At 36.1% G+C, this 21,000-nt stretch overlaps 1 protein-coding gene across 1 annotated transcript in view; it reads left to right on the forward strand.

Moving 5' to 3' along the window:
* LOC107745650 (receptor expression-enhancing protein 3-like) overlaps positions 1–7,464 on the forward strand; it is a 26,677-nt gene extending 19,213 nt beyond the window's left edge. The window contains exons 6-8 of the mRNA XM_016559573.1: positions 995–1,130; positions 5,269–5,402; positions 6,630–7,464. Of these exons, the coding sequence (XP_016415059.1) occupies positions 995–1,130; positions 5,269–5,402; positions 6,630–6,710 (351 nt within the window). The 3' untranslated portion in view covers positions 6,711–7,464. The remainder of the gene's footprint in view (positions 1–994; positions 1,131–5,268; positions 5,403–6,629) is intronic.
* Positions 7,465–21,000: the final 13,536 nt, after the last annotated feature.

Consider the following 21,000-nt stretch of genomic DNA (forward strand, 5'->3'; position numbering starts at 1 on the left):
TTTATGGAGTAATGCAATATTGTAATGCATTACTTTTAAAAGTAACTTTCCCCAACACTGTCAGTTGTGTTGCTGCCTATGTAAGGTCAGAAAGCTCTCGTATTTCATAAAAAATTTCTTAATTTGTGTTTCGAAGGTTTGGAACGTCATGAGGGTGAGTAATTAATGACAGAATTTTCATTTTTGGGTGAACCATCCCTTTAATATCAAATGAAGATCTACCAATATGCTTTTCATGCCAGAGGCCAGTTTTCTTTTTAAAATATTTTATTCATCTGTGCTAGTTTAAGTTGTCTACCAGAATCAACCCTGAATTCATTTTAGAATTATCTAATGCAAACTTTTAAAACCTTATATAGGCTTTTAAATTGTTCTTTTATACTAATTCAGCTTGTTACTCACCATATAAATAGCCATGGAAGCTGGCATGGTGTTAAATAAAATAAAAAACACCAACCAACTAACCATTGTCTGTATTAATAATGTAGTTTTAGGCATGTATTATGCATTAGTTTTCTCCCACAGAAATCAATTTCAAACAGCTTTCTGTTGGTCAACGCCCTAAAATTCCCATTTGCTCGGATTCCAGTTGAAATGACTCTATTTTGACCATGAAATTGACAGTAAATGTGAATGCATCTTAAGATACCTTTCAGCCAGATTGTAAGGTGAAAGTACTGTGATGAACAAAGAAATGTGTGACTTGTTAATATACTACTTTGTCATGTGATATTTTAAAAAAATTATAAAAACTTCAATTTGATTTCACTGCTGACATGCAAATGCCAAACCTACGAGTCTATTTGTTCAGTTGACAACAGGGCAGCTCACTAGGTAACAGGTCACTTGGAACAGAGCCCAAATCTTATCAGCATTCATTCATACATGCATGCATGTTGTAATGATGTCATCGTGGATGTCCGTGCACTCTTGTTATGCTCAGTTGTCAGCGCTGATGTGTTTATCCTAACTGGGGGCTGTTTTGTCTCTACAGGGTCAAGGTGCCATCACAGAGAAGCTCAGGAGCTTCAGCATGCACGACCTTACCCAGATCCCTCAAGATGACACGTATTCATCATACAGGTCCAACCCAGCCAGAAGAGCCATCATGGACCAGCCAGACGGAGCTGGTAATTCTTACCTCGCAGATTAATTATTAACACTCCATCCTTTGTTTCCTTTCACACTGGTGTTTCTCAGCTGTGTCCACAACAGAAGGCAGATGCCTTACTCTGCCTAACTCAAAAGAGCTTCCAGTGCATAATAACGTCACGTCTAATGATGCCGAACAAATGAGCTTCAGAGGTGATTGCGCAAATATTTAATCAACAGAGTGCATATTTTTCCGTATGAATTAGATGAAAACAATAGACAGTTATGAAATAGCCGTCTTCTGACTGCTTCAGCAGACGCCATGTTTATTCTTTCCACCATCTGCCACACAGGGTTGTGGCGTATTATAAGCACACGCTGTCTTCATCAACCAGATGAAACCATCGTAGTAGACAGGATGTTACGCAAACATTGAATTCAGATGTGCTTTGATGTCGCCTGCGAAGGCAGCATTTTTGAGGTTTCAGACACAGCCTTTGTGTGACACAGCTAGTGGGAAAGTGTCTGTAAAGATGTTTAGTAGAGCAAGTAAAGCCATAATGATATCTCAACTAAATCTCACACGCTTCTGGAAATCACTGCCGTGTTAACCGGTTTTGGAGCAAATGGAATGGATTCGGTATTTGTCTCAGGCACGGAAGGGTAATAAGTAATAGCGGCACGTTCCTAGTGCTGCTTTGTGAGAAGATGAAGAAGAGGAAAAAACAGCTCAGGGAGGCTCTGAGCGGAATACCTAATGTGCTTCTATCTCTGTATGCTAATGTGTCCGCCGCGTTTGAAATTCCGCTGGCATCCAGGTCATTTTCATCTCGTCTGCAGTGAAGCCATCAGAAAGCCAGCTCTTCCAAAATGGCATTCCCTTTCAGAAGCTCAAAGCCAAGGTGAAAGATCCCAACTGATCAAATGAGCTGCTAATTGCAGTTTGAATTTAAAAACGGGAGGTAGCCTATTAAGAGAGAGGCTCAAGTGTGTTATTTATTCGCTCATGCTTTATTGTTGGGTTTTGCTTTTTCTAAAGAAGCGCAGGTCAGCTTTAAGTGACAGGCATGATATAAAACATGCCTGTATATATTTTTAGGCTCTCCTGTCAATCACAAGTAATGGAGTCTTCTGATATTAGAGAGTAGAACTCGTGTGAATGCATATGTTCACAGTGTTTTCATTGGCAATTGTGAATTTCGCAGTGATTTTAATGTGCTTATTTTATGTGCCCATTAAAGAGCATGTCATTAGATTATTTAATTTTTTTTTATTTTTTGAATTTCAAGTCAAAGTTTAAACTGCCCATTTTAATGAATCAATTAAAACTTTTAATAACGGATTTGTTTGCATCGTTACTCAAATGTGCTGACTGAAGTTGTGTGCTTTTTTTAGGGTTTGTTTTTTTTTTGCAAATATATGTAGTTCAACATTTCTGTTAGTTATATTTTGTTGTATTGATTTATATAAATGCAAATGTACTTAGTCATTAGATTATTTAATTTTTTTTAAATTTTTTGAATTTCAAGTCAAAGTTTAAACTGCCCATTTTAATGAATCAATTAAAACTTTTAATAACGGATTTGTTTGCATCGTTACTCAAATGTGCTGACTGAAGTTGTGTGCTTTTTTTAGGGTTTGTTTTTTTTTTGCAAATATATGTAGTTCAACATTTCTGTTAGTTATATTTTGTTGTATTGATTTATATAAATGCAAATGTACTTTAGTTTTGATAAATTTTTCCTCTATTATAGGCAATATACCGTGTGTGTGTGTGTGTGTGTGTGTGTATGTGTATATATATATATATATATATATATATATATACAGTCTCTCACAGAAGTGAGCACACCACTCACATTTTTGTATATATTTTATTATATCTTTTTATGTGAAAACACTGAAGAAATGACACTTTGCTACAATGTAAAGTAGTGAGTGTACAGCTTGTATAACAGTGTAAATTTGCTGTCCCCTCAAAATAACGCAACACACAGCCATTAATGTCTAAACCGCTGGCCACAAAAGCGAGTACACCCCTAAGTGAAAATGTCCAAATTGGGCCCAAGTATGTATGTATGTATGTGTATATATGCTTTACTGTGTGTGTGTGTGTGTGTGTGTGTGTGAGAGAGAGACGGAGAGATAGAAGTTATATCTCTCCTGGTTATGTGTTGGACTGGCCTTCAGAGCTGCAGAAAATAACAAAAGGCCTGTCTTCTGCGTCTTTATATTTGTCCTCTTTCAAAGCTCTTTCTGCTTAGCTTGCTCAAGGTCTTAACAGAACTAGAATAGTTCTGGAAAATTAATCGCATACTTTTTTAAATCCCAAGGAAGTTGTTATATTTCAGTAATTGAAAACAGCAAGAGGGTGTGGAAACAAACAAAGGAAAGCTTTTCAGGATCATCGGTTTCTGTATTTCTTCTGCCCCCTTATGGTGGAATGGAGACCTGCACACACCTACAGTTCTGTGCAGTGCAGTTTGATACAGTATGCAGTCTTGTTATAGCCTGTCTTTTGGGTGATGGCGTGTGCCGTGAATCTGGCTGGATTGCTGTTAGGCGTCCTGGCACAGGCTGGCTCTGCCTAGCTCCCAACGCTACCCGGGGAGCCCAGAGGTGATGGTGCCAGGAGCGGCCTGAACCCGGCAGCTGCTCTCTCTCTTGCTCTCTTCTCCTACTTTCTCCATGGCTGAAATCACATTCCCACCATGTACAATGAACTGGATCAGTGATTCTCAACTGGTCAGTTGCGACCCAAAAATGAGTCCGTTCTGATAGGGCCATGGATGGGAAAAACAATGCTAAATGTAGAATAATAAACAAATAATCATGCACAGTTAGATAAATAAATAAATAGTTGTTAATATTCAATTCAATTCGAGTTTATTTGTATAGCGCTTTTCACGATACAAATCGTTGCAAAGCAACTTTACAGCAAATTAAGTTTCTACAATGATGAATCAGTGGTGACTGTCAGTTAATGTACATATGGCAGAAATGTACGGAAAAAATCAATTAAAGATGTAATCAAACAGACGATGAACACTATTAACAGCAATTATTATATGATGCAATCAAACTTATAGCAAAATGTGGTAGTTCTGTATGTTGTTTCAGGGTTGGCATCATCTGAGGTCCTCTGAGGGGTTGGCATCATCTCTTCTCAGGTGTTCTGGATCCAGACTGAAGCTTGTGTAAATCCTACCCAGGTGAAAAAGACGTAGTATTAAATGTATTAAAAATATACTTGAAATTCAAGTATTTCCCATTCATTGACTGACAACTCTCCTGTCCCCATGTTGAGAGAAATCAGGAGTAAGTGCAGAGGCGCTGTGTGAACAAGATGTTACTGTAGTTCTAGACTAAATGTGATCATGCATTTACTCATCTCATTTGCACAAAAACAGATTCAGTATTCCTCAAAATGAATGAAAACAGTGCAATGCAAACCGGCAATAATTAAATGTATTAAATAACACAAATATCTTTTATGCATTTAATCACATTTTATTAATATCTTTGCTGCCGACCTTCGATTCAATACAATTCAGCCATATTAATAAGCAAAAATCACTTAAAATAAACATGACATTTGTTTTTCTTTCTTTTTGTTTCATTGCTGAAGAGTGTTGAACTTTCTTCTCCTGCATTCTATGCTTCATGCAATCCAGAATGGCTGAGGCGTATTCGTTTCACTTTTGGTGTGAAAGGGCCTTTACATTTGCCAAAAATATAATTTTTTTTATTAAAAACAAATTAGCAAGCCCAGCCCAAATGAGAAAAAGTAACGCAACGCATTACTTTCCATAAAATGTAATAATAAAAGTAATGCAATTAATTCCATAAAAGTAATGCAATTAGTTACTTTTTTAGGGAGTAACGCAATATTGTAATGCATTACTTTTAAAAGTAGCTTTCCCCAACACTGATCTCTGTCTTATCCGAATTTAATAGGAGAAAATGATTGGTCATCCAATCTTTTACATTTTTAACACACTCTGTAGGACATATTTTTTGTACAGTAGACAATTTTGGTTCTGTGTTACTGGGTCGCCAATGTAAAATCTGGGCCTTAAGACAAAAGCTGTTTGAGGAGCACTGATCTCGATCGTGCCTGCTGTTGTGTCTGATCGACATCTTGTTTTCTTAACTCTCAACTTGTTTGTTTTGTAGAGTATTATCATGGTGATGACGATGACAGAAGTGATGACGAGGATAAGCTTGTATACTCTGAAGATGAAGCCGTGTCTCACGGGCTCAGACGATCTCAGAGCGTCAGGATGACGCGCTCAAAACAGCGCAGAGATGTAAGTCCAACAAAACCTCATAGCACATCTCTATTTTGTTCTTAAAGTAGTTAAATAAACAATACATTACGCCTGCAAATAGCCTTTTTAGCATAGGATGTTAAAAGCCATTTTTATTTGCTATATTTTATTTAAGAAAACAGGTTACAATTTGAATGCAGCAGGTTTTAATCATTGTTTTATAAATAGAAAATATGTATGAAATAAAAACATATTTCCTCCTTTAAACATAGCAACTCATGGTAATATTTCTATAAATGTAAAGGACAATTATGTCTTTATAGTTGCATTACAGTTACTGTTCTAAAAAATACTGTACAACATGTAGCGTTTCAGCTCATTTAAACCTACATTTAAAGAAATAGTTTACCCAAAAAAATTGCTGAAAATATTCTCTCCCTCAGGTTATCCAATATGTAGATGAGTTTGTTTGGTCATTGGAACAGATTTGGAGAAATGTAGCATTTCATCACTTGATCCTCTGCAGTGAATGGGTGCCGTCAGAATGAGAGTCCAAACAGCTGATAAAAACATCACAATAATCCACACCACTCCAGTCCATCAATTAATGTCTTGTGAAGCGAAAAGCTGCATATTTCTAATAAAAATGTTTAAAGTTAAAATGCCAAGTGTTTTTTTTTTTTTAAGCTATTTGGGCTATTTGCTGTTTGGATTCTGACGGCACCCATTCACTGCATAGGATCAGTTGGTGAGCAAAGTGATGTAATGCTTTTCTAAATCTGTTCTGATGAAACTTATTTAACATCTTGGATGGCCTGAGTGTTGGTAAAGTTTAAGTTTTCATTTTTCATGAACTATTCCTTTAACATACAACCTTGACTATTTGATCAAATTGATTTTTTTTTGTCAATCATTACACATTTTCCTCTGTTGCATTGTGTTGACGTGTGCACACTGAAAGAAGCATTTAAAGTTTAGTAGCAACTCACTTCTATTCGCAATATTCACATGAATTCGTAACATTTACAAGAAGTCAAATTTAAGTTATGCATTGTAGGAACAAGCATTATTCAAAAGCACCGTTTCACTACTGTAAAAGAAACATCACTGATGAAAATTTGCTGTGCCATTTTTATAATTTAGTTGTTGAAGTTCTCATTCAAATCATGTTCTCTTGAGTTTATTATTGTTTACGGCTACCCTCTTGACTTGCACTGTGCATGAGTTTAATTATGATAACTAATGCTTGTCATTCATTGGTCACAGGCACGTTATGGATCTCTGAAGATCAAAGGGAGGAAAAGACCAGCACTCAATGCCATGACTTACTCCAGCGTGGATAACTGAGCTGACTACTGATGTGTGAGAAGATGTGTCCACTTTATCAGACAACCAGTGTGTTCATATTCTTCTCTTTCCATAAGGGCTGTGGACTTTCAACTTTTTCATTGATATACCAGCAGATCTATTTATTACTTCTACCAGCAAGTGTGTACATACAGTGAGTGTCATGAGTTAGAGTAGTATATGAAGCGTATGGGGTTTGACCGATGGGTGTGTTTGTAACGCATGGCTTTATTGGTCTGAATTTGACATTCAGATTTCTCTGTCTCCAGTGTTTGTATTTAGAAACGTGTCCTCTTTGGATGTGGGTTTTATATTTCTGTTTTCATACTTTTGCTGCCTTTTAGAAGATGTTTTAAGTAGTTTTTACAATTGTAGTTTATGTAAAAAATTCTGATTCTCGAAAACTTGAAAATGATTGGTCAGCATCAGACCAAAAGTGTCTCTTATCAGTAATAGAGAAAATACCAAAGAGAACAAAAGGCAGTGTTGCGTTAATGTTAATACAATTTTCAAATGTTAAAAAAGTCAGCTGTTGTTTTCTTTATTATTGATGGTACGTGGGTTTAAAGAAAACCCCTTTAGCACATTCTTTAATTCCTCGATTTAAACCTTCACTTCTGGTCTTCATGCAGAATGTTCTTTATCTGGGAGAAAGTCCACACCAACGTAACATCTCTGCTGTGTGTCGTGTGGCCGAATGTGTCATTCAAAATGAATGCAATAATATGAATAAAGCCGAAATGTTGTAATGCAATTATTTGTTATTGTTTATATATTCTTTATCCAAATATTTAAAACCAAATATTATTTATACTGGGGATAGGCAGTTGATATCAATTCAAAGCATTGTCAGCAGTATGCTATACTTTAAATCAGTTCGAGTGATTTCTTCTATAATTACAATACGTGTCATTTTTCACAATCGTGACCTAATCGAGTCGATTAATAAAAAAATTTTTAAAATGCATTTTTTAAGAGTAATATATATTTGATATATGGATAGATATACAAAACATATCTAAACATTTATGTATGTGTCCAGCATCTGTGTAACCTCTCAAAGTTGCTTTTAGATAATGCTGGTTGATGTCTTGTATTCTGCAGAGTAATAGTAATAAAGTAGGTGTGTGGAGACGTTTGGCTCATATATTCTCAAGCACCGCTGGCATTAGTTTAGGACAGATGTTGGGCTGTTCTTATGGAAAGAGTCGAGCTGTCACGACTATTAATGAAGCGTGTTGAGATCCAAAGCAGAACCTGAGCTTTGAGCTTCACTCAGTGTGAGACAGCAGAGGAGTGAAGAAACTCCCATCAGACACACATCATTAAAGTATAATGGTACAGCTTCATCATCTTATCTTCTAACGTTTCTTTCATCCAGGAGCACTCATGTACTTAATGTTTAAAGTTCCTAAGAACTCAGACTCTGATTTGGTCTCATAAATACAATACAATAATCAGATTGAATTTAAAACAATATTTAAGATTTGAGCTTGTTTACCTACAAGATCTGTGGGATGTTATTACGCGCATCGTCCACTAGAGGACAGACCTTGTTAAAGTAATCTTTCCACGAATAGCATCCAATCCAATGCATTAGGCACAAAAAAAAATATTTTTGTTGTGAAAATGATTAGATATGGTATTGTCTAGCATACAATTGAAACTGTATGAAAAGTAGGAAGTTTTCAACCTAGACTTATATAAACTTTGTGGTGATTTTGAAGTGACATTATTTGGATTTAATTCTGATCAACCATTAAACACTTTTACCAAAGTTATTGCAAGAGAAATCAAATCGTGTTCATAAAATTTACGGGAAATACATTTATCAGTAACTACCAAGTTTTATTGAATTTTGTTATATAAACTGAGAATTTCAATTTTAAATACAAGAGGTGCATATAGTGAATGTTGAGGCAGCAGTGAGCTTTATCAGTGCAGCTGTCAAATAAACCTATAAATCATTATGGCTAAGTAACTACAGTTAAGTAACGAGCACTAAAGGGCTCCAGGAACAAATGTAGTACAGTCATTTGGCACATTTGGCTCACTTTTTTAGAGCCACATCTTTTCATTTTGTCCATGACTTTTTTTTTAAAACTGTATTGCACTATGTTAGATGTCCACCAGGGTGAGCTATAACAGTATGTAGCCTATTTAGGGTGCTCACCTCGGTGACCAAAAATGAAAGTTGTCATCATTTGTTCACCCTCATGTAACGTAAATAATATGACTTTCTTTCTTCTATGGAACACAAAAGGTAGGTTTTTTAAGTTTTTGCAGCTTTCAAATCTCATTGATGTTTTTGGGTGCTCAAATATGCTGTATGAAGATTGACATTTCGATGTCTATAACTGCTTTGCTCGTGTCCTTAGAACTATGAGGGAGATTTTCACTGAGTAACAGATTAAATTTCAGTCACATTAAACCATCATATGACATCAGAAGACTCATATGGCCGCTGACTAAATGCTTTTAAATCGTCTTTTGTGTTCAGTGGACGACATATGAGTTTGCAACGACATTGTGTAATATATGCAAGATAGCAGATCAGTATTGCAGAAAATAAACAACAAAAGTTTATGATTTATACACGTTTTGTTCATCATAATCTTCACAAATGAAGTTTGTTCCTTTATAAATTTTGAAGCCTATCCACAAATGAAATAAAAAGGTTACCACTGTCTACTACAGCTTCATGTCTTTATTTTTAAAAAAATTCCATGAAAGTTTGAGTTGGAATAGTTTGCAGAAGAGCCTGTAAAAGTGGACTAGATGAGTTTACCTATTCAACATGATGACATTTAAATGTCCCAGAAAACCTCCATAGTCACATTTAGCCACTTGTTAGCAACCGCCTTTTTCAGAACAAGTAAAAGCTTTAAAAATTGCAAGGGTGTGTAATTGATGTATTTTATGTTGTAAAATAAAACGTGAAAATATCTTAAGCTTGTGTTAAAGGAGACATATTATGCCCCTTTTTACAATATGTAATATAATATATAAGTCTCTGGTGTCCCCAGAATGTGTCTGTGAAGTTTCAGCTCAAAATACTCCACAGATCATTTATTATATCATTTTGAAAATGCCTATTTTGAGTGGACGCAGAAACACGCTGTTTTTCGGGCCTGTCTCTTTAAATGCAAATGAGCTGCTGCTCCCCGCCCCCTTTTCCAGAATAGAGCTTCGCCATTACAGCTCGGACCTGCTAAAAACATCTGTTAAAAACATTCCTGACTTAAAACCTGGAAAAGTCAGATTTTCATGATATGTCGCCTTTAAAAACAGACCTTATTTTAGGCATTTAACCAAAATCCAGATGTTGGAACCGGAAGTACTAAAACTCGTTTCCGGCCTTCAAAACATGTCATCCCTGCATCAAACCTTCTTGACACCATTAAAGACACATGAATGTTTTTCATGTGACCGAACGTCCTGGCTGAGCCTGAGTCAAATTACGTGAATAATCTTTTGTTTGTTTGTTTGTTTTCAATCAAAGCTGCTTATTTTCATACCACATTCTTGGAATGCTTAATCACGGCTCCAAACACATGCATGGATAGGGTTAGGGTTAGGGGGTTAGGGGATAGAAAATATCATTTGGTCAGTATAAAACTAATAGAAGTCTATGGAAAGTCCCCACAATTCAGAAACAAACGTGTGTGTGTGTGTGGGGTGGAGGGAGAGCGGAGGGGAGGAGCGATGACTACACTGACCCATGGCTGAACTTTGCAGATATTTCCTGTTGCTGCTGTAGACAGAGTGTGTTGTGCCGTGGAGAGGTGCAGATGGCATGATCTATCCTTCCATTCTCCCATTCCCTCGCTTTGAACCTCCATTAGTTGGCTCCGCATTATCAGATTTACTGTTATTGTCACCCCCTGGTTTTGCACTTATTTGGTTGGGGTTGAATATGTCAGTGCTGTGAACAGTCTGGGTGTGTTGTGAGTTCAGATTTTCATACAAACACTTTTATTGTTGCAATATTAGTGTCATTTGCCACAAAAAAATGAGCCTTTAAGATATGAATCTCATTAACTCATGTCCATGTCATTACGTATATATATATATATATATAATTATGTTTTTCAGAAAGAAAAAACTGTTTTATGATCATATTGTTTTTTTTCCCCCAATTCCCCACATTTCCCCCAAAATTGTCATTACCACAATGCATCTGGCCATTTTACTTTTCAGTTTGGTTGTAATTCTCACTATTCTTAATGGTTATACTGTAATATATAGATTTTTTGTTGAAATCAAAATAAATGAAAGGCAATTTAACAAATACTACCATATAAATATTTTACAATATACATAATATTAATTTTTTTTCTTAACATATTTCAATAATTCAATTTTCAGTAAGGGCATGTGCTTTATTTATTTATTTTTTCATTGTATTTTTTTTTTTTTTTGTCTTTTCATTGTGACATTTCCAAGCCAAATTTGAGCCAAATTTTAAAACGCAATGTATATTTTAAAACAAAAAAATATATTACATATAATAACACAAAATTTTATATATATATATATATATATACTGTATATTACATGTTGTTATCTAATGTTATAACATGTTGTTATATAATGACTTTTTTCACATTTCAGTAGTGATCATTTTAGGTAAATTTAGTAACTTTTTTCAAATGTCATCAAAATAAGAAAATAAATCTAACTGAAAAGAAAAAGAAAAACAGGCATCATTTTCTTTATGAAAATATAATTTCATATGATTTATTTTGTTTTTGGCTTGAAATAGGACATGGACTTATTCCTGACAGGTTTTGTAAAGATTTTCCTTAAAGCATTTAAAATTATGGAGATAAAAAAACAAACAAATAAAGGACCAGTGATGCTTTTTTCAAGCACGTCAGCCCTGGAGCGTTATTGTGAATGAACATGCACTGGGGCAGGCCATGCAAAGTAGTTAGCGAGGACTAAGTAAACAGAGCTGCCCTTCAAAGTGAGAGGAAGCATCATAAATCCAGCCTGGCGACAGGAGACGGTGTACCTCCTCAGCTCCTGCAAACCACTGCTCCGCCTCGGCCATGCTCCATACAAGCAGCCCAGCAGCAGCCTAACTAATATCCCTGCAGGACTGAGCACAGGTGAAGGATTCAAGCGTGCCCTTCCTGATTCATTCATTTTCTCTGGGGTTCATTCCATCCAACAAATGATTATAAACCTGTCTTTTTGGATGCTGAGAAGGATGCCGAGGTGGCAAATTGTAGGATACTACAAGTCCCACAGCAAGCGTGAAATCTGGACTGGTTTTGTTGCTTAACGGGAGCAATCCACGTCTAGCCAAATGGAGGCATTTTGCACACTTCCCTTTCTCATTCCCTCTTTCTAACACACATGCACACACACACACACACACACACACACACAGCTGTTCTTAGCCTGATGGCCACCAATAAACTAGAAAAGTTCACATTCCCAAAGGCGGCGGGGTCAGGACCTCAAAATAAAACGGACAAATCTGATTGTGGAATCAGCACGTGTCGCCAGGCCCCGATTGGAGGGGGGTAAGGGTAAGTCGAGGACAGAGGCGAGCGAGTGAGAGAGAGAGGGCACTACTGCCACCCTCTGTGTTTGAGTTTATGAGAGCTTTCCTGCGGTTGTCCCCTCGCCGACCTTGTGATGCTGTGCTGCTTCACCTGTGGTGTGTTTTCTCACATTTATACACTGCAGTACAGCAAGTCCTGATGTCCTGATAGTGAACACAGCACATTTTCAAGTTCCCACTGAGGCCCATATTCTGATTATGCTCTACACTGATCAGAATATTGCTATAGACCTACACAGTTATCTGCATAATACGAATAACGTGCACACTCTATGATAGATATCAACTTTGTTAGTTGATATCTTAGTTATCAACTTTATGTTAGTTTTGATTGCTTCTGTTGTCCTCATTTGTAAGTCGATTTGGATAAAAGCGTCTGCTAAATGACTAAATGTAAAATGTAAAGCTCACTGGGGAAAAAAATTTTTTTTTTGCAAAACTGAAAAAAATACTTAAACATACAATTCCAGTTGTGGAATTGTACAGCTGTAGTTGTTTCCAGTTGAAATGGACAATAGAGACAGTAAAAAGCCAAAAACATGTATTCCTTTTCACACAAATTATGTACAGTTCCTTGCACACTATGACTTCTCTGATGAAGTAAACTTGCTTAGTAGCTCACCTGCACTGTAAAATCCAATAGTTTACCTTACTTAGATTTAATTAGTTACTGTTACTATAATTTTCTTCTTCTTAATGCAACAATGCATCATGAAGTTGGAGTTATTTGGTTTCAAGGGAAGTAATAAATAGGTTGCTGTTAGAAGGTGACCTATTACCTAATTAAAGGCAGAGTAAGTGATTTCTGGTAGCCAATGTTGATATTGTTTATTAATGAACTCTTTCCTACTTCATTTTTCTTAAATGCCTTGAGATGCTTTTACGTGGGTTTATATAATTCTTAAATAGTGTGTGTTAATATGCTAAAGTCACACACAGACTTAAACATTCAGCACGTGAATCACAACAATGGTAACAATTCAATTTCATTTATATTAATTAATTGTAACAATAACCATTTGATTTGCTCTTTTTGTTGTGCTACTACTGACACAAGACAGCAAATAAAATTGGCAAATAAAATCAACAACTGTAAAACAAAGCAACTGCATAATTTATTCATGCCGCAATGCACTCTGGGAGTCAGTGAGTAGCTATACTAAGTCATGAGTAAACCTAAATGAAAGGATCAAGTACCCCCTACAGTTATTTTTTAGTTACTAGAACTCTCGTGTAAGTAAACTATACTAAGCATTTGTCAGTACAACATACTATTCCTATTTCACTTTACTTAGTTTTTTCAAGGCAATCGGTTTGCATGCTTTTTTTAAGTAAGCCCAACTAATTAGATTTTACAGTGTGGTAAAGTATCACACAGAACACTTGGGTGCTAAATCCCGCGAAACACAAGTGTATTTTTATGCACTATTGGTTAGATTTATTGTCAGGTTTAGAGTAGGTAGTATGTCATTTTCGATAGAGCAACAAACTTTTAGCGCCACTCACCATACATACAAAGAACAACATGATGCACAGATTGACACCACAGGCATGAATTCCCAAAGAGCCTTGGTGGTTAGAAATACTTGAGAAAAACCAGTGGCAAACCATTGCAAAAGGTAGATCATGAAACTTTAAAAAAGTAAGCCATGATGGTTTATGTTCTTAAAATGTTTGTAAAAACATTCACCATCAGTATGCTGAACATATTCTGAATAAGGTCATTTCAGTCTTATCTATCTTATTCTGATTTCTAATTTGTTTTTACAGGTTAATTGTGACAATCTGTTTGTACTTGTGTTTACACGATTCTTGCATAACCAGAATATGACCAAATTCTGATTAATATTGGAATATTCTTTTGCACGTACCTATTCAGTGTGTCAGCACAGTTAGAGTCAGTAGTGCTGCTGGACACACAGGGAGGCGTGAGAGTGGGTTGTCAGGCATGAGCTCTCAGAATTGAGGGCCGTGGAAACATAACACGTCAGGGATGCATCTTTCCCCTCCACCTCCCGCTGAACTCCTGGCTCACTGGTTGACCTGATGTTATCAGTCGCTTTCACACTTGGTGCCGCTTCTGGTTGTAATTACACCGTGTAATGGAGCATCCTGTCAGCGCGTCTCAAACGCCGCTGGGCCCTTATCTCCCTGGCTAAGCATCTGCCGGGGCTCACAAGAGAGATCTGCCTGGACAGTTGCACAGAGAGAGAGGCAGCCAGACAACTGCTCTGCATGTTGCCTATTTGGCAGGTGGTGTTTTGCCCGCTGCTGCAGGTGCAAGAAGAAAATGTTTTAATTGCTCAGATGAGAACATTAGCATGGGTATTATGTAGCAACCAAATAAAGAACAACGCTAGGGTGTTCTGGGAGATTGGTACAGTGTTGCTATTGCTAAGGAGTTCTGGGTGTCTTCTAGTGTATTTTCAGCCATTTCTTACTGTCCCAAGTCAAAAGAGCCCACCTTCAAGTCTCTATGACAAGTTGTTTTCCGATAAGATGTTCTGCCAAGCAAATATCATAAGTATGATTTCTTAAAAAAGTAAAAGCACACCTTTCCTTAACAAATGATGGTCACACTTGATTTTAAGGTCCAATTCTCACTATTAACAAACCATTAACTATGACTTTTGCCTCAATAAACTCCTAATTTGATGCTTATTAATAGTTATTTAGGTACTTCACTGTAAAAAATGACCGTGAATTTAACGGTAAAAGACTGTAAAAATGCTACAATAAAAACCTGTTAAATGGTTAACGGTAAATTCCCCTACTATATACGGTGAAAAACTGTATTTGACATTACATGTATTGGACATTCATTTTAGAATATGGTCATGCAGAATATGTGCTTTATAAGTATTAATAAACAGCCAATATGTTCGTAATATGCATGCTAATAAGCAACTAGTTAATAGTGAGAATTGGTCCTTGTACTAAAGTGTTACCCAAATGATTTGACAACAAATCATATTAGGATTTTAGGTTTCAGTTTTATATTGTTAAAAGCACCAATGGGATGAGATGGCTTTAAAATCTGTTCAGATCCATCTGGTAAAAAAGCTTTAATAGTATCTCTCTCATTCTCTTTCTGTTGCTCCCTTTAGAGGTCACCACAGCGGGATTATCATATAATGATAGTATTTCAAAGATAATGGAATAACTGACCATTTGTAATCAAATCATTGAAAAAGCATTTTAATACCAGGTGGGATTTGAGTCTATGAGCAATAGTAGTGACAGTTGCCTTAAAGGGGTCATATGATGCTTTTTTAAAGATCATTATTTGGTGTATTTGGTGTAACAGAATATGTTGACATGTTTTAATGTTCAAAAAACACATTATTTTTCAAATACTGTACATTATTGTAGGTCCTCTATGCCCCGCCTCTCTCAAACGCTTCGTTTTCTACAAAGTCCCTCCTTCCGACAAGCGCAGTCTGCTCTGATTGGCCAGCTGACCCAGTGCATTGTGATTGGCCGAACACCGCAAGCACTCGTCGGCAATGTAACGCCCCTTACCATAATCGCGAGCTTCATCTTTCAAAATAAATGTAAAGACAGAGCCCGAAAGGGGAACAGAGTCGCGTGACAGACACAGTGATGAAGCTGGTATGTGTTTGTGATGTGACATGCTCTCTCTCTCTCTTGCGCTCTCTCTCTCTCTCACACACACACATGATGCGCAAAACTCCGCATTTGAACAGTCAATAGCAAATACTTAAACTAATAACAAAACAGTAGCTGATTCAGAAGCGCCAGATTGTCATAGCAAAGTCAGAATTACCTCCTCTCCTAGGTTCACGAAACGGTCGTCCATAAAATGCATTGCTGTTCTGTTGTAAGTAATCTTAAAGATTCCTAAATGCATCTACTTTCGGAAGGCCAAATAAAGTGCTTTTGCTTTCGCCTAGAAACACACAGCTTCTCCCTGACATGGCTGCTTCAACACTAACTGCGGTTACTGAAACCACGCCTTCTTTCTTTGCGTGCACATTTGGGCGGCATTATGCAAATATTTCCACATAGTGAGGTAGATATGTGGGGGCGTGTTAGAACGAGCCGTTTTAGGGGGGCGTGGCAGAGTCTTAACTTTGATAAACAATATCTCTTTGGTTTTGAGACTTTACTCTTTGCAACTTCAGGGATCTTATCTATGCACAATCAGCTTGTAACACTCCAAAGAGAAAGGAAAACTTGAAATCGCATCATATGACCCCTTTAACACTCAGCACTAAAAAGTCGATTGCAATATTTGTTGCTGACTTAGTGGCTTCATGTAGTATATTTTATAACAGGAACCAAAGATGCAATTGTCACAGTATGTTCAGACCTCTGAAATTCATTACAATGTAATTTGTGCTCTATTATCTTTGATTCCTCAGTTTCCTGTTGGCTCATAGTCAGCCAACTGAAATCAGCACCTCATCATTTGTGTTTAAAAACAAAGGATGCAGATGGTGCTGCCTTTAAAGTGCCTGTGTGTGGCTGTAACTTATGATGTAATCTTACACAGATGAAGATGAAATATGAGTTGATTTTGGTTGTAATATCAGTGGTATTTTCTCAAATATTGTATAAAAATGATCCCTTTCTAAAACTAACTCAAGGTTTACACAAGTGGAGTAGCACTTCTGTTTTTGGTCCACAATGTCAAGACAATCTTTCTGTTGGGCTCTCTTCTCAGCTGTCTTTTGGATTTAGCTCTCTTTAAAGAGCTGTTAATCATGGCAACATCAGATTTTACAATCACTCATGCAATCATCTCCTCATCTCCTCTGCTGAACGGGTAGTTGTGAAACACAGCACTTCCCTTTTTAATTTGAGGTCGGCGCGAGATGATTTCAGGCACATGGACAATTCTAGTGAACTCTTTGATGGGAGCACTGGGTTCACCCACAGTTCAGGGTAATTCTGGGTGCAGAGACAACTCCCATTCAAGCCTTTATTTTGATCAGCTACCAATTAGCTTTGACACTGAGGTGCAGTCATTGCCGCTTGACTGGTTCGACTCGGGTCAGGGAAATGCCTCTCTTTGAAAGGTAAAAAACAAAGCAATTGCAGATAACAGCTGATTTTGAGAAGATAACCCATTTAAGCCGTCTCAAAAACATTTACGGGGCTCCTGGAAATAATATACAGTCACTTCAACACAAAATACATCCTTGGACTCACATTCTTTCATATTATGAGAGTAGGACTATTCCCACAAATTGAATCTCTTTAACATCTCAATTGTTCCTCTCACATAGCCATGAAATTCAGTGGGGAAGAAAAAAGAACCTAGTATTCTCACTTTTGTGTTCTTTTGAGTTTCAGAGGAGATCTCCCAAAATCAAAAGTCAAAAATCGAATTTTTTCATCAAATTCTTTGACAAAAATGAAATGAAACATAATTGAGAACTGCTTTAAACGCCACCTGTGAAACTTGGGCATTTGTAATTATGACGTCACACAGTTAAGTCGGATACATAACATGATCGTAGCCTAAATAAAAACAAAATAATTCTATTAACAATAAATCCAAATAATTATATTCAGAGTTAGTTAAGTGATTAACTTGTCTGTTAGCTTTTTTGTGTATTACACCTTAAAAATAATTAAAATACAGCATTAGTAAATATAATTCACAACAGACTTGTGTCAGTCCTCAGTGATCTCTATATATAGATTATAGACATATGATTTTATGGATAAGTGTTTCTGCAATGTTTCAAATCTACTTGCCCTTTCCAACTCAGCAACTCCTTTATCATCTAGAAAGAGTTTTCCACTCATGAATATAACTTTGCATTGTCATTCATTTGCTCTGAACTCATAATTATGATATTTTTGATTCCACTTGAAGAGCACAGAATTCTCCTGAGCTATGAATGAAGAATAAAAAAACTTGCACATACTGTTGCAGCTCTTTGCTTATGCGTTGTCATATCTGGGCCATTTTAATATTTCTGGCAATATGACAGTGAGGAATAACACTTTTTTCAATATTTGCCTAGAATTGATAATTAGGGGCATTTTTAAGTTTATACGGTTAAATATGGTGGTTGGTTACTCATAAAATTAATTCAATATCAAATAGAAAAGTGGCTGTAAATAATACACACAATAATGCAACAATAAACACTCTGCATGGACACATTTTAAAAAGAAAATTTTGATATTATTACTTTTTCAAGTTTTGAAAATCTGCACGATTAATTGAATTGAAATGAAACCAAAATTGTGAAATGGCTTAGTGGAAAATAAGATGGCCATAAATATTTGTACTGTAATTTTAATGTTGTATTGTAAAATAAAATAATTATTTTTTTCCCTAAATATGCTTTATTTTACAGTGAAATATTACAATACTAATATTTTTTTTTTTAGATTTTATTCATTGATTTTTTTATTTGGTAATAATAACACATTTTGTCAAAATATATCAGTTAATTATTATTATTATTTTACAGTCATATTGATATATATAATACAAAAGTTTGAACAAATTGTGCAGCCCTACAACAAAAGTGCATTTAAATCAGAAATTTCACAGTTTGATTTTTCCCCCCAAATTGTGCAACCCCATAAACCCATAACAAGATATGAAATATGTCAAATGTTCCCCAGAAAAAGGGATTACTGCAGGGGCTTTTTTTCCCAGCACATTTGAAATTATTCTAAACTTCCAGTGACAATACAGTTTGAGTTTGGGTGATTCAAATCTGCTAAGCGGCCATATTTGTGTAGTTTCTGGAACGTGAGACAGTAAAAGCTCCAGAGGACGGCTGTAGTGTTATCATGGCTGATCTACCACAGAGCAGGACTGTTCCAGTGCTCACTGCGAATGTTATAAACCCCTGAACTCTCTCTCTCTCTGATTGACTAGTCTATAAATAAAAGCTCATAAGTGTGAGAGGGTCACATGCAGTGTGTGTGTGGTTAAAACGCATTCCTGGTGAATCTTGGCTGAACCCAGATCTGCTGTTCGCGGTTCCAGCCGCAGTAAAACAGAGCTTCTCTGCTGGTGACAGATGGAGAGGGATGGAGGGTTCGGCAACAGCTCAAGGTGAATCGGAGGGCAGGCCGGTGAAAAACCCAAGTACCGACGGTACACCTCGGCTTCTCTCGCGGCGACGGTGTGGTGTACGGATGAGACCCGGCGCTCCTGTCCTTTAACCCCCTCTCATTCTTTCTCACTCCCACAAAGGAGACGAGACAGTCCTTTGATGGTGACAATGAAAGATGGCCGATGCTAAGGAAAACACTCGGCTATGATTGATCATTTGATGCATGGCCTCAACAAAAGTGAAAATGGATGATAAATGCACCAGCAAGCAGACGGGGGTAGAAGGACACGTGAAAAGAAGGAGCTAATGGAAGTATTGAAGCAATTGGTTTGCAAACTTGTGCTGGACAGACGTGTGCCAACCTGAAAGGATCAAGTGCCTCCAATAGAAGAAATAACAGATGATGAACTGTTGGATTGTTGAGAATTTAATGCACACTATGCCACAAGTTTATCTTATGACTTTCATCCATAAAATACACTGTAAAAAAAAATCAGTAAAATTTGCTGTGGTTGCCGGAATATTACCGTAAAAAATGCGGTAGCAACGTTTTAGGTTTTACGGTTTTAACTTAAATTTACAGTTAAATACCGTAATTTCGTTAACTGATATAATGTTAATACATTTTTTTTTTTTTTTTTTAAGTACTGTCTTCTGTCCTTTTTTAATATACAGTGCCCAGTTTGCATACAATGCCCAAAATCCAACAATTATCCATACATATATGTCACAATAAAGGAGTTGTTACTTCTGTTTCATCGCAAAGTTAAGCAGCAACCCATTCACCAATGATTTGAGTTTGAGGTGGGACTATCTGTTGACTAATTGGAGACTGGTGAAGTGTTTGGGAAACCTGTTTGAAACCATTTTTTTTTTTTTTGCATTTCTGATTGTTGATGCTATCAGTGCAGAAATTACACACTTTACCTAAGATCTTTGCTTAGAAAAAGTCAAAGCTGTTGATACGAGCACATGGAGAAATACTAAACTGTAGTGATGGCAACAAACTTGGAACTGCTTTATGGTCATGCAGTTCTGGGGAATGATCCAATCGTGATAGTGCTCTGTAAAGTGGATCTCACAAGAATTCGAAATTTGGCTAAATTAAAGTGGTAAAAAGGGGGTTCATTAATTTTATTGTACAGTTATTAATAGGTATTAAGCACACAATATGAGTCACATACTGTCCAAACCAATAATCACATCACATTTATTTTCATAATAAACATTGCAACAGTCATTTATCACTAAATTCATGGGTTTTGAGAATAATTAATTATATTAGTTTAAATATGTAAAAATATATATTTTATATAAATACACGTGGATGTATTATATTCAGTATATTAAAGTATGATGTTATTTGCACATTATAATAATAACCTATAGTAATTGAATGTTTTTAATGTATATTTCTAGAGCTAATTTAAATTAAATGTATAATATACTTTATTTAAATGTGCATGTATTACAGTAAATAAAAGTCTGTTTTTTATTTATTTGCATGCAAAAAAATATATGATTAAACATTTTGTATGTATTTTATATAGTTAAATATATATTTAAATATAATACATACAGTATAATACAGAGTATGAAAGTATGACAATTGAATTTATTTATTTGCATGATTATGTTAATAATCCATATTATTTAGGTCTAA

The sequence above is a fragment of the Sinocyclocheilus rhinocerous genome, unplaced genomic scaffold (assembly GCF_001515625.1).
Source record: "Sinocyclocheilus rhinocerous isolate Xijiao unplaced genomic scaffold, SAMN03320098_v1.1 scaffold768, whole genome shotgun sequence".
NCBI classification, from domain to species: Eukaryota; Metazoa; Chordata; class Actinopteri; order Cypriniformes; family Cyprinidae; genus Sinocyclocheilus; species Sinocyclocheilus rhinocerous.